The sequence below is a fragment of the Halictus rubicundus genome, chromosome 17, assembly GCF_050948215.1.
Source record: "Halictus rubicundus isolate RS-2024b chromosome 17, iyHalRubi1_principal, whole genome shotgun sequence".
NCBI lineage: Eukaryota > Metazoa > Arthropoda > Insecta > Hymenoptera > Halictidae > Halictus > Halictus rubicundus.
The window spans coordinates 264,386-279,820 of NC_135165.1; the positions used below are offsets into that span (position 1 = coordinate 264,386).

The 15,435-nt window shown below is 48.4% G+C and overlaps 1 protein-coding gene across 1 annotated transcript in view; it reads left to right on the forward strand.

The window, feature by feature from the left end:
- Positions 1-15,435, forward strand: part of LOC143362695 (homeobox protein aristaless) — an 84,135-nt gene that overhangs the window by 52,737 nt on the left and 15,963 nt on the right. Inside the window, exon 2 of the mRNA XM_076803068.1 lies at positions 12,785-13,160. Within this exon, the coding sequence (XP_076659183.1) occupies positions 12,785-13,160 (376 nt within the window). The remainder of the gene's footprint in view (positions 1-12,784; positions 13,161-15,435) is intronic.

Genomic DNA, 15,435 nt, shown 5'->3' on the forward strand with positions numbered 1-15,435 from the left:
GTGCACTAATGCGCTTTAATTGCGACCCTCTGAAACGGCGGCGTGGCAGCAGCACCAGCAGCAGAGCACCAGCTACTATTCCACCGGTTTGTGCTTGCCGATGCGGTGCAGCGTGTGTGCATCGTGCACAAGCTGGTTGCAGCGCACAACAGAAATCAGGGAAAGGCCATTGGCGAGAAACCTCGGGGAGCGCTCGCCAACGTTGGATGCACGCACACGGGAGCGAAACTTGCCCGCGCGATTGTGACATCGAATTAAGATAAGCGCAGTTACGGAAATTGAATAATAATTGCAGGCCTCGGCCAGCCTTCCTCCCTTCCTCTCCTCCCTTACTCTCACTCTCACTCTCTCTCTCTCTCTCTCTCTCTCTCTCTCTCTCTCTCTCTCTCTCTCTCTCTCTCTCTCTCTCTCTCTCGCTCGCTCTCTCGGTAACCGTCTCCTCTAGCCGGAGAAAAAAGCCTCTAATAACACCGGTCCGCCATCTTGGACGCTAACGTCAGGCTTCTAGACGCCGATCTGGTTAATTAGAATTCCTTTGGAATCGCGCGAAACGATCTAGGGAATACATCTAGGCGCCTTGTCACGATGTGTCTGATACGCACGCCTTTCGAATTTTGTACAGTCGATTCGTCCGGTTCTCCTCTGATTTGTGTTATTGCGTCCACGGGACAGATTCTTTTGACATTAATCGTGACAACATTTACTTAAACGTTACTGCCTGTGGAGATAATAATTCCCGCTCACGCGAGCTTGCGTCGTTTCGTAAAGAAAAACTTTCAAAAACCTGTTTTACCGGAGGGTAGCTAATTGTACTAGACGTCTGCTGAGAGCTACGTACCTCCTATGAATAGTTAATTAAATTCACCTGCACGAGGCGCTCGCGAACCGTTGGAAAAAGAAATGTGTATCTCATACTAATTTACCTACGCAGAACGTTTTCGCGTGGCAACCGAGTCTTTATGCAGGATAAAATGTTCGTAAGCAAAACGTGCAGTAAAACGTTCAATAAATATTTATGCCGAGACTTTGCTATGGTAACAGTGTACGAGCGACGCTTTTAAGAAATTAGCATTTATGGAGGTACATTAAATTAAAATAGACACGAGTCCCGCAAACAACGAATAAGGTTAAAGGCGCTGTAATGCCTTTTGAATTGTGGACCTTTCGTTCCACCAAAGAAAAGCAGGAGCAGTGGAAATTATTTTCATTTGAAGTAAAGATGAAAAACTACAGTCGGTAGAAATAATTGCGAAGCAATGGAGAGAAAAATCTCACAGCAAGATGGCGCGAAATCTACTACCGCGACGTTAGAGAGGTGATCGGACGCGACGCAACGGAGTAAAAACCATCTTGGGCAACAGGTGACGGCATTGGCGAGGAAACGATCGTTCGAATGGCCTTCCGGCGACGAATATAGGAACAACGCCGTGTTCCAACGATGATCTGTGGCATCGCAGGAAATTATGCGACTTCGTGGAGGGTATCGCGAGCATTGCGAGTCCCCGGATGCCCGGGGGATGTAGGTTTTCAGCCGGTAATGGGTCTCGGAAGCTGTCCGAGCGTGTACTGGTGGCTCTCTTGTGACAAGAAACGCAAAGTATAGTTATTGATCCTAATTCGTTTGCGTCGGGGTACACAATGCTGTTGCGCGGCGCTTCTTGCGGGCATGATCGATGGCTAGATAAAGCATCGAGGAGGTAGAGTAATCGGGCCTTAACCGTCGCACATAAATCAAACGACTTCATCCACGGTGAAAAGAAACGACGACTCGCGATGTATACGACATAACGATGCGTAAGTGGATTTGGAAAACCGGTAGAAAACCTGATCACCGCTGTCTCGTTCCCTCTTTTGGTTTCCTCGAGACAGTTTATGCGTGTGCAGGTGTACAAGCATGCGGGTGTGTTTGTGTTCTCGCGCGCACGGACGATTTAATGAAGTGGCTCCGCGGCGGTTGTTCGATAATTTATGAGCTCGTATTAATTACGGAAATATCGGGTAGGAAAGTGGATTGATTTTAGCCGGACGATCGAGAGAGAAGTATCGTAATATTGGTACATGGAAACGAAACGAGCCGCGCGGTGTGGTGGAACCCGTTGAAAGGGAGAAAGAGGAGACGAGGCGAGGCGAGGCGAGGCGAGGCCCGGGCTGCGCATAAAAGCAAATTATGAAGTTGCCGATTTCTTTTTCGCGGGACACGCTCTCTATTCACCGATCCGATCGCAGTTAATGAGCCAGATCGGCGGAGAGGCGGCCCAGCCAAGCTGAAATTTGCCCCGGCCGTTTCCAAAAAGCTGCCTCATTTCTTGATTACACCGTCGCGTCGGTATACGCTTCGACAATTATGCAAAACAGCCATCCTTTTATTCGCGCCCCGGTGCACCGTCCCGCAACGCTGTTATTATTCTCTCGCTCCCGCAGAACAAAAAACCTAGCGACGAATAATGCACTTCCGCCGTGCAGCTATAATAATTCCCTCGCACCTCGACGTCGTCGTCGTGCCCGGACCCGGCTCGAACGTGCCAGAAAAAAGAGGACGAACTGTACCCCGCGCAGAAAATCGCTATCGACGACGCGACGTCCCAACTCCCTCTGTTTGCCTACCTTCCTTTTTTGCTCACCTTAGGCCTTAGACGAACAAAAAAGATTATTTCCTACTGGAAAAGTATGGTTGCGTGTTATAGACAGTTTCTAGCGTAGCTACGTTGGCTATATATTTTTTAATAAGATTGTTAATACCGCAGAATTTTCGGGAAAACTGGTATTTCGTGTAAAACTACGAATCGTGTTGGATCGAAGGCGAGCGGGCAAACTGGCAGGGCTCGGGTTTCTATCGCGGTGTGGCGCGATAATTCTCCGGACGTTGAAAAACCGGATGACGGGTTGGCGGCTTGCTTCCGGCGCAGAAAATGTCGCCGCAGAAGCGGCCGCGAGAACGTTGAACGATTCTTTTTCGTTGCGCAATCCACCGCGACGACTAATGCGATTAAAAAGGCATTACGATTACGTTCAATTATTAACAATTACAAGCACGACAAAAAACGGTAATTACCTGCCATTAATCAACAGGGGAGCCCCGCTTCTTTGTGGGCCCTCCTCACCTCTCGCCCCGCCTCGCCTCGCCTCGCCTCGCCTCGCCTCGCCTCGCCTCGCCTCCTCTCTACGCCTCGCTTTGCCTTGGCGTTCGCCACCACCGTTCACGGTGTTTCGCGTGTCTCCTTTTCTTTCCGGCATACCTGCCAACCGCCTCGAACCGCCGCAATTACTCTCCTCCCCGAATACCGCGAAATGCTCGCTTTAAGGATTTCGCAACGCGGGAAACGCGCCGCGATCCTTCGGAAAGATACCCGCGCGAGGAAATGATCTCATCCGAGGAAATCGTGTCCTCGAAAAGTTGTTCGCGCCCGCGCGAGAAATGCTGAACTTGATTCTATTCTGTGCTGTATTGCATTTTTAAAAAGTCCCGCTTATTTTACCGCTTAGGAACAATTTAATGCAACTCGGTGTATTCGGCAAGTGTACATCCTGTTATAATTTTCCCAAAATCGTCCGACAACTCTGACGTCGTCGGTGCATTTCGGATAGCGAGTTAACAGAGGATGCAACACTTGCGCAGGACCGACATTACCCACAGATCTTGTCAGTCGATCTGTTAGGTAATAAGCGAGCTCGGCAAGAAGCATCAGACTCGCGTAACTATGAAATTTATCGTCGTAGCGGCGACTAATTATCGGTTTCCATTAAACCGTTTTTTCTTTTTCTTTTTTCTTTTGTTTTTTTTTTTTTTCGTTTTTATTCGTTCCCCTGCGAACGCAACGCGACGCCTTCGTACAAGCATGCAATTTTCCACGGCGCTAGGAGCCGGGGAACAGGGGGAACGAGATGCAGTTTAGTAATTAATGGTGACATTGTGGATAATTAACTGCCGTGGATAATTGTGATTGTACTTAAGTCCCGTCTGTCGGCCGCGGGTACACGCGTGCAGAGAAAGAGAAACAAAACGGACGAGCGCTTCGCCGTTCCGCGTTGCTTATTCGCCGACCTGGCACTCGTGGCACTTATGGCAGCAACGGTCTCGTCACCGTCAACGATTAACGCTATCCTTCTCTTTGAAAGACTGAGAACACGGGGATTCTCAGAACTGCGGCGGGAACCGGAAAATAATGGAAAACACGCCGCAGTGTGTTCTCAATATTGTTACTTTGATCTTTGTTAGCAAAACTTAACACACGTTCTCTGTAATTAATTGATCACACCTGTTGGGTGTGGCCGACTACGAATACGTTTCTTCTCTGTATCGACGAACTAGAGAGTACGTAAAAGTGAATTTTCTGTACGATTGATTTTAAGACTAACTCGACTCGAATCTCTTGTGGCAACAAAGTAAAGACTAACTCGAATTAAGATTGTATCCTATCGAATAAAAGCGGAATAAAAATGTCGGATAAAGAGTGATTAAAAATGTCGATTTTGCACGTCCCCTAAGATTAGCAGATCAACGACGTGTTCCATATACTCGGCGGCAAGATAGAATGGTGTCCCGGTGTTCACTTTTTAACGATTTCTTTCGGATAATGATAAGAGAGTATGTTCGACGGGCGAGGTTTACACGAAACAGGTATCCGTTGATCGGTGAAGGTACGTTGAACCGAGGCGCGGGGATCCGCAAAAAAGAAACGAGAACTCTCGCCGTCAACAATTTATGACGGGACGAGTGTGTGGTTCCCGTGGATGTGTGTATTTAGATGTAGATTAGGATGCGTGCAATTACGTTAGTACGCCGGTAAATTGCACATCGGTGGCCGGAGCGTGATTTATCGTGCGTACCGCGCGGTTCTTTCAGCCTATCTCTCTCTCTCTCTCTCTCTCTCTCTCTCTCTCTCTCTCTCTCTCTCTCCTGCTCGCTCGCTCTCTTTCTCTCTATTTCTGCTTAACGATCGTTCGTTATCGACGATCGACCGACGCGACGTAACGGGGGCTCGCGTCAAAATCGTGACCTCTCGTCCACGACCCTCGATTAATCGAACGAGACCCGGCTTATCGCGTTTCAGTTACCTTTTACTCCCCTAAACGCCACCTTCGATGCTCGGCGAGGAAAATTTTCGTTTTAATCAACTGGTGCGAAATTCCAGCGTTAAATCCTCGACTATTTCATCGGAAAAAAAATGTCCATTTCCTCTAATCCATAATCATTTTAATTTACATGACCATCCACAAGACTGCGATCAATATCCACTGATCATAATTCACCCGGTATCAATTATAAATTAATTACAAACGAACTCCGATAGTAATGAACAGAAAATGAAAAATCGAAAGCACATCGTACCGTTTAAACTCGTCTGATAGTTGCGGCGCTGAATAAAATCGGAAAGCAATATCGAATCGATCGAAGATCGTCGATCGCAGACATCATCTGCAAACATCGTACGGGGTGATCGAGCGTGCTCTATGAGAATCATTAACATCGTTCGCTAGAGCGCAACAGATTCGCGTGGCAACCGGGGGTCTCTACCTACCGCGCGCCGTTCGGCTTTTATTTACAGATCGAGGATAGGTTCCTTTGATTTTCGAGTGATCGATGATCTACCGATTTCCCTGACGTCGACAAATCGTGCCTCGGGACCCTATCTGCCGATCGGTTAATTGATTTCGCGGATCGGACGCTGCCGCGCCGTCGATCGAGCCTTCTCCAACTTTGCGATTTCGAACGCTGATTTTCACTCGGTTCGAAGCGAAACGAATTCGTGAGCCACGTACTACCATACGACGTAACCATAATCGATTCCCAGACCTATCGCGACTGCCTTAGCCTTGGAACTGAACGCCCATTTTCATGAACAACCAAAATTTCAACGGGTAGTCGATTGAAAAAATTAAATTAAATTTCAATGAAATTGCAAGGTAAGAGGTTGTACAATTAATATTCTTCCTGGAGATTTGCCAGGGAATTTGGTCGGTGAACCTTGAGGGAATATTTTCCGACGAAGAGATCGTAGATCGGCAAACCCGATTCGCCGGTTCACAGACAATTCGCAGGCGAATCGCGTGTGCCTGCAAATTGAATCGTTTGTTTGATTCGTGAACGGGTTCGCGCGTTGAAAGCGGGTCGGATCCGCGGGTACACGTTGTCGTGCCGGCGCTGTTCGTGTCGATCCTTTGAAAAGTAATTATCTCCGCAAACCTCTCGCCTCCATCGCGGGCCGATTATAATTATTATTAATCCCTCTTTCCTTTATCGCGAGAGGCGAGCGTCGGCATCCGATTCGACACAAGACGCCGAGCGTTCAAGGTGGACGGGCTCCGGGAACCTCGAGAGGGAACATGTTTTTCCGCAAACAGTATCAAAATCGATTTGTCCCGAAGACGCTCGAGGATCCTCGGGATCCTCTTTCACCGAGAAATCGCGACTCGCAAGTCGTTCGTCGAAGAATCTAACCGTGAACCGATCCATTGCGCAATCGGATTTATCGTTGCTACGCGCGCGGAAATTTTAATGGGTTTTGCTGCAAACGATTACATATGTTGTAGCTTCGTGCCGGAAATCATTTATTTAATCAATTATGCGGTAGCCTCTGTTTTCGAGAAGTTTCCCCACCGTTTTATTAGTTTGTTGTAGAATCCCTCAGCCGTAAAATACACTTTATCCCTCGTCGTAAAATGCGTTTAATTTTTGTTTAGACGTGGAAGAGTTTTTTCTAATTAAATATTATCTAATCCGTCTATTCAGCCTGGTCTGGTAAGACACAAAATAACGCTACGTTGCCGCGCAAAAATAATCACCCAGTATAGCCAGGTTCTGACCAGTGGAGTAATCCGCTCCATTAGCGCGTTAATTGAACGTTACCGCGCGTTGACAGTAAGCTCGCCATTAAGGCATAGCAATTGGCGTCGATCGACTGCCGTGTCGATATTTGAATTTGCATCGACTTGGTCGCGGCACGCTACACGGTGATCTCGAAGCAAGAATGTGCAGTTCAGAATCAATACAAGTGAACTGTAACATTTGTTGCTTATAAGAAAAATGAATAGATCAAATAGAAAACATTAATAGCAAAGAGAAATAAATGACAATACAATTTAAACTGTCAGAAGAAATACAAGTTCTGTTTCTTAGAAACTCGGAATTTTTATTTTGCATAAAGATCCGCAGTCTTTCAGAAATCTGCTCCGCTATTAAAGGCCTTTACGTTAATTAGCCAGTAAGAATAAAACAATTGAACAGCTAGTGGACAACCGCGCACAGGATAGGAAAACCATCGAGCACCGGCGGCGGCGCGGCGCGGCGATTCGAGGCGTATCGAAATAAGAAAGATTCGTTCCTGCCAACTTAATTACTTCTTACGATCGGCTCGGAGAGATAATTCCCATAGTACGTTACGTTACGTTACGTTACGTTACGTTACGTGGCTAATATAGTGGTTATACCTATGGAAGCGGTTCTGCCAGCATGTGGACCCCCCTAGCCCCCCATAAGCCCCCATCATTCTGCCTCGCCTCGTCCCGACACGGCTCTCGCCTCATCTCGCTTTCACATCTTTCAATCTCCGCGGGTTTCTTCATTGTTGCAATTACTATCGGCGAAAGGGGGGATCCTCCGAAAGATTCGGGGTGGGAGACGAGGGACGGAGGAGGGGGCTAATTAATTCGAGCAGACGAGCGAGGCGGGGGCGTGAAACGCAGAAGATCCGCGTCCGGAAGGTAAATATCCGTCGTTATCGGTGGCCGCTATCTTGGCGAGCAGCCACCGGCTAAAAAGGGATCGCCGATAATTCGTAATTGCTTGTTATTATCGTGCCCGCGGATCGAACATGTCCGACCGTCGCCGGTTCTTGTCGCAGGATGCATTGATGCGTCTATTAGCCGGGAATTTGCAAGTATGATTCGATGTAAAAACACCTCGTTCGGTGTAACGCGCCGGGCCCCGTGTGTCTCGGTTCCCTGGTTCGACGGCTTAGGTGCATCCTCGGGTGCAACAATGGCGGATTGATTCGGCACCGTGGGGAAACATGGCCGATTTTATGGTGCAGCCATCTGGAGAACCCACGGATATTTCCGGATATTCGATACTTCATTATGTATTCGAGTATTATGGTTTATCAAGTGCTGGAACTTGGTATTTTTAAGAAGGGCACGGGTCGAGGGTTGAAATGTTTGTAAATGTTTGTACGTACATAGCAGTTTCGATTGAAACTCTATCGACCCAGTTCGGTAGAGCTCGTGGAAAGTGTAGGATATCGCGGGAAAACGTAAAGGGGGAAGTTAGCGGTGAAAATATATGTATTTATGGTGGATAGTTTAGATTCGGAACGTAGAGTCCAGCCGCGAGAGAACGTCGATCCCAAGTGTATAAATAATTCAATGATATATTTAGTTGATAAACAGAGTTCGTTGCGCGAAGCCTAACCATCGTAAAATATTGCACCCATGCCCTCCGCAATTAGAATCGTGACATTTATGTTCCACGTATGGACAGTTAACAGGGTAGATATCTGAATTCAGACTTTGGATCGAGGCTCCAGGAAAAATTTATAGCTTATCGTTAAATTACTAAACAGGGGAATGTAACAGGCGGACCAATGTATAATTAATCGTATAATTACATAACTCGGTTTTTTTACGAGCTGTGCAAGTTTGAAACATGCGGGCAATGCTTTCTCGATGAATCATAAGAGATTGCCTAGAAGTAAAATGAATGGAGTAGCAATAATAATACGTTTTTATCTGACAAGCGACCATTAAAACTACGGAAAAGAAATCGAAAGAGCAGTGCTTCTATCTATGAATCATTGTGTAAGATCGAGTGAACGACGATTGGATGAATGGGCAAAATTCAACGCCTTATCGAATCGAGAATGTCGTTAAATTTTTCAATATATTTACGAATCTACAATCTTCCGAAGCCTGCCTGAAAAAGAAAATACGAAGGCTGGCAATTCAGCAAAAATATAGCCGACTCATCGGTAAAAATTGAAAGTTTGTACATTTAAAAGGAAAACCAGAAAACCTGCGATTCTGTTTAATTTTCCTGTTTACAAATTACCATTTAGAATTGTTCATTTGCATAAACACCCGCAGCCTAATAATAATAATAACCACCATCCGTTCTAATGGTTAACGCTCGTAATCGCGTGCGCTAGCGGTGTGGTATTACCGCTTACACATTACAAATGAATTTCTGTTGATGGGCGGCGATAAAAAGGCACGAACACGAAGAGAAGAATGATACTTGAAAGTTTCAAGATTTTTCATTAACGTAGACAATTTTTTACGGAAAGAGACACTACAGATACTACGGTAGAAATTGGCAAAAATAATTTATTCTCCGATGCTCCCAGCTAATTTCCCGAGTAAACAAACATTGCTTCGTCGCGCCACTGACACCGTCGCTATTCACACCAAATTCCGTCGAACTTGAAGTAAACTTCAGACCCAAAGGCGAAAATAAGCAGACCAAGGTAGCGATGCTCGTTCGGTACGTGTAACAGTGTTTCCCAGCGTGTAGAATCGCTCGGAAAAGAAAGTCGTGGAAAATTCTCGAGACCTCGACCACGCGAGCCCGTCGTTTCATGTTCGCGCTACTGCCAGGCCTAAGCGGAGAGTCGGCCATTAAAACACGTCCGCGGGAGAAACACAAGCGGCCTCAATGAGTCGGCTAATTAGTTTATTACGCCGCGCTAATTTGTATGCCCATAAATCGCGATCGTATGCGCACGGAACGCGTAATGCGCGGAGCTTAATGCGCGGTTATACGTGTGCGTCGCCGAACACCTGTGTGTGTTGCTATAATTCTCGCGCATAGTAGCGTGCAAATATGACAGTGAAATGACTAGCAGATTTTCGAGCCGTTCACGCTCTCTGTCTCTCTTTCTCTCTCTCTCTCTCTCTCTCTCTCTCTCTCTCTCTGTCTCTCTCTCTCCCTCTCTCTCTCTCTTAATCTCCCCGCCTTTCCGTCGGAAATCGCTCCATCCGAAGCGTCTAATCGAGCGTGACGCATCTAATCGGGCATTCGCGATACAATATTACGGCCGTGGAACAGCACCGCAGAAGAAATAAATTAACATCGTAAATTCCCGGCGGCCACCGATGAATTAACGACGAGTCAATTAACGCGATCGACTTTCTATCGCGCGGCGGACTTCGATTACCGGCCCCCGGATCTCCCTTCGAAAACCAGCCAAGGGGCGCGCCAATCAACGTGCCAGGTTCCCCGTCACGTGGCCTGCGAAAGCAGTCGCTAAAAATTGCTAATTTCTTGCCGGGAGATCCAAGTTGCCACCTTGTATTCCCCCGATTGCTTCTGCTCGGATTTTTCGAGATGTTTAGCGCAGTTGTGAAATGTTTTCGAGTGTTCCCATAATCCAGTTCTCCGAAGAAAATACGTTTGCTATTCGAAAAACTGCTTGTCCGCAAAAGGTTCGATCGCTGCGAATCGATGATCGCGGGGCTCGTCGATCAAAGCCCTGACGAATCAAGATCGATCCCTCTCGAGGGATCAGGTTCTTGATCATTTTTGAGTCGGCTTGTACAGTGGGAACACGGTGACGGAGAGCCGGAGACACGGAGGAGGACGGAGCTATCATTCCTTTCACCGACCTTGCCGCATTAATGATCCCTACGAGCCCACACTTCGGCACGTTCGACGCCGTGAGTGATCATGTAACAGCGTTCGATTCGCTTGTAACGACCAGAATCATTTTCACGCGCGATCGATACCTCGGCATACCACGGCCCAGAAGGATCCTCCGCCTCGTGCTTACAAGCTGCTACTGATAATTCCCCACCGCAATTTGCAAACGCGGCCCTCGAAGACTCGCACCCGGTCGCTCGTCGAACCGAACCGGTCTTCCCCCGGCGCCGCCGCCGCCGCCGCCGCCGCCGCCGCCGCCGCCGCCGCCGCCGCCGCCGCCGCCGTCGTCGTCGTCGTCGTCGTCGTCGTCGTCGTCGTCGTCGTCGTCGTCGCAGGCCTAATGAAATTCGCCGAGACCGTTTGTCTCTTAATTCGTCATTATCGAAATTCGATCCGGCCTACGGGATCGACGGGATCGACGGGATCCCGAGCAATTTTCAAAGCAAAAACGCCAACAGTCCGTCTCAAAGATGACGAGTCTACCGAAATTGTAATTGTTTGGCGTGGACATTAATTTGTAGCACTTTTACCGGGTTAGTCTCAAGTGGGGCTTCTCGTGCGACGGCAGCGAAAGCTAGTAATTTTTAAGCATTTCGTACTCGGAAGTGGTTGAACGATAGAAGATGATTTCTGGCTTATCGGATCGGGATTTTTGATCGATGCATTCTCGAACAGTTTCTGCCAGCCGGAGGGTATATTACGGCGTTGCGAGCGCTTATCAAACTAATTCCCACCAACTGTTCGATGTTCGAACTCCTCGCGGAGGCCCAGATGAAATGGTTCCGTCGGAACGATGATGCGATGCACGGAACGATGCGCAGCCGGTAAAAGAAGTAAAGGCCGAGGAGGGGGTTCAGCCATCGGGTTTTTAGTCGAACCGATTTATCGGAAATGAGTTTATAATGCCGGTAGCCTGGGACCGTAATGCGAACGATAAGCGAGATCTATGCCTCGGCCGAGACTTTCTTCTCATTTTTGTTGGCTTTTGCCATTAAACATCGAATGCGCGCTGCGACGTGCATTCGTGTTCGTGTTGTACGGCTGGACAAGGATGATAGAGAAGGAAAAGAAGAAAGAAAGAGAGGAGAGGAGAAGAGAAGAGAAGAGATGCGAATAGAAAGAAAGAGAGAAGAGAAAGAGGGAAGAACGCGTAGGTAGCCTTTCGCATTATAATAACATTAATGGGTTCGAAGCCGCACTTAATGCTCGTTCGTTCGTTGGCCAGTTCGCTTCGTTATTAACTGAAAATTACCGAAACCGAAATCTAATTCGCGTAAACACTGTAATTTCACGGGCGGGAAGGAAGCGACTGTTCGTGGCCAGAGCGGATCCGACAGCTCGGCAACGCTTCGCTTCCAGCTTTTAGCCTCCGAGCCTCTTTTTTCATCGGAAACGCTCCCATTTTTCGCGCGACCGCGTTACTTTTGCTATTCGTCTCGTCGCAAACTGTAAAAATAGACCTGTCGCTCCGTTCGGATCCTTTCGCACGCTAGCGGCGCCCCGGAACGGCAGAATTGACCTGTCGGGCAAGGGACCACATACCACGTAACGTAAATAACATTGTGCAAATTTCTACTACACTATCGTACAAGAAGAAGAATAAAAAGAAGAATTCGTTGGCGCGTGGCATAATAAAAAAGAGCCGATTTCGAGCGACTTTTCAGGTACTAGGCTCCGCTCGGGTAGCGAATAATTGTTCTAAATACTCGAACGTTCGTGTATTCTTTGTCTCGACGAAACGAGGACAATAAAGCTAGCTGACGGCGGAAGGTAAACCGCGAGGGTTTCCCCGAGCGTACGCGGAATCCCATCGCGTTATCCGTTGATAAGTAGACGGCAGTGGCTGCCGACAAATCAGTCAAAAATTGTGCGTCGAACGGCACGCTTCCAATTACGCGACGGTCACGAAAATTTCTGCAAAGTTCGAATTCGAGTTGAAACCACCTCGTTGGTAACGCTGTCTGTCCGGTAAGAGAGTAGTTCTGATTCTGCTTTAAAAATTTCTTTTACGCTGGTAATCTAGCAGCCTGATCTTTCTGGCTCTTCTAAAGATTCTTCGATCCAACTCGAACGAGAACTGGTGGGACTCGGTTGCGAATGACACTCGGCGTGACGATGGTACAGCAAATTAGAACGATGGTACGATGTTCGCAGATCATTCGACGCGAGGAGGAGGCGTCGAGCCAGCTGTGTCGCAGACGAGTCCTGCGAGCAGCACGAGCAGCTCGAGCCAGGCGAATCAGGGAAGCCAGCCAGCTCAGCATCCAGCTCACCCGCAATCGGTACCGCCACCTGCAACGACGACACCTCAATCCGGTCAAATGGGGATCTCCACGGATGAGGTGAGGCAGACCGAGGAGGAGAGCAACCACCCCAGAGCAGCGCCGACCAGCCCTGAAAGCGAAGCCGAGGTCGACGACTTTGTTCCGAAAAGGAAACAACGCAGATACAGGACCACCTTCACCAGCTTCCAGCTAGAGGAACTCGAGAAAGCTTTCTCGAGAACTCATTATCCGGACGTGTTCACCAGGTATGTAAACGACCATTGGTTACGCACAAATACCCAGGTTTGTCCTCGATCCAATAAACCTTCGGGAACCCGTGCTACTCGGGCCTGGTAGGCAGGCTTAGCTAGTCCTAAGGCTACTCGATTCGCTTGGAATCTATGTATGCACCGTGGTCAGATGAGAAGAAGAGACCCGGGCCCCGGGCCCCGGGCTCCGGGGACGGTACAGCGGGCAAGAGATCCCCACCTCTTACACACGTAGTCCGAAAATTTACGCTTTGACAATGCGTGTGAAACGAGGCGTGCCCCTTCCACTCTGATCGAATCTGCCGCGCATTCGTGCCTACGTCTTTTTATCTTGTTAACGAGTTATTAACGAAAAACACCACGTGTGTTCCACGCGACCGATAGTTTGCCGGCTCGTATACCTCCCGCGGCTCTCTAACCGACGGAAGAGGTGTCTAGTCGCGTTTGTCAGGTTCCAGTCTGGAAGTTCCAGACTCCCCGTGTAACGGGATCAAGATACAGGAGGAACTTGCAGGGCCGGCTTATTAGTTCCTCCTACCGGGCCAAAATATTTCGTGATCGGGCTCGCACATGTCGCTGCACTCCCGTCTTTATCGAAGCCGTTTCAAACGAGATTGTAATTCGATTACAGATTTTTACGTAAAAATTGAAATTTTTTCAAAAAACGTAAAGAACCGGGAGAGTCAGAAGTTCGGTTCAAATTCACTTGATAAAAAACGGCTATAAATTGGCGAATATCGTGTGCGTATAAAACAGGGAGTCGCACGAGTCAACAGACGCGCGTGACGCATACAAATCGGTTATGGTAGCCTGTACGGTGGCCCTTGGAAAAATCGCAGGATAACGAACGTGCGATGAAACGCGAGACGGCTGAAATTATAGACAAACGTCGCATAATGACGTCGAACGATCGTTAACGTCGGACGTAGACCCTCCGCGGAATCCAGGAAACCCGAGCGAAGATGTATCGATCGTCGAAACGGTGAGCGCTCTGCCATCGATCATGCGATTTTTCCGGATGGCGCGTCGTCACGGGAATTCCGCGGTGTCAAAACCGCAATTTCGCGTTATTAAGTTTCCGCTTTAGCTTCTGCAGTGGTTCGTTTGCGCGAAATGTTGACCGCAAACCATACTCTTCCACAAAGACGATTTTTGGAGATCAGTCAAATCCTTACCAAAAATGCAAAATTCATAATTGTTCTTCTCAAGTCAATTTCGATAAAACTTGCTTATTTTCTGATGTTTTCTGAAAATTTTCTAACGAGAAATGTTTCGGAAAACATGTGTATACGATAAATCTCGGCTATAACGGGAAAAAGTACATAGTTAGCTAGCTGGAAGATTGAATTGGTCGGTTTTCCGAGAAAATGCGTTAAATGCACCACTGTTGTGCAGCGCCGGGGTGCAGCGCAATCGATCCTCTCCTCGAGCAGGCTTTTTCCACCTGGTCACTCTCCTCCTCCTCCTCCTCTTCCTCCTCCTTTTTCACCTGTGTCCAGGTTCGCACCGCATGGAACGGAATGGAACACCCGGTAGGTGGGTAACTAATAGCGGTGTAATCGCTCGTAATAGGTCCGGTCCTGCGGAGCCGCGGTATGGGTTCTCGTAATTAACGAACGTTAAGGGGAGGATATGCATAGGAGGATAGAGGACCTCGTCGCCGCGACCCGATCGACGACGTTCGATTTCGTCGCGAATACCTGTTGCGACGGTATCGATACTTCCACCGCGGTATTATTACCACTTGTCTGTCGTTACTACCATGTATCGACACACCGGTTGCTTGACGCCCTTCGATAACTGTCCTCTGTAATCAGCGTTTGATTAACGCGATGGCTACCTTGTGCTGCTGCTGCTGCTGCTGTTGCTGCTGCTGGCTGGCTGTAGCCTGCTATATTTTATCAGACGCTGTGCGTATCTTGCGCATCTCGCTCGTCTGGAATGCGATAATAAATTCGTCGTGTTCGCCGACGATGATCGCGAATTGGAGATCACCGTGCTCTCGGCAAGCTCAACGACACCAAGGGAAATGACGCGACGGTTCGATGAAAGGGCCAAGAAGAAGCAGAGGGCCGCGCGTTGGTCCTCGATTTCGAACGGTGGTCGTTCTAATTAGCGGTCGCGGGGACCCACTAATCCCATTTGGCCAAGAAACGAACGAATAACGGATCCTGGGAGCTGGCGGCGTTTCTAATCGGGAGCATGACTCGTCGGCCGATTAATGACAGGAGAAGTTACAGGTCTGGACAAAGGGGGTCTCACGGGGGGAAGG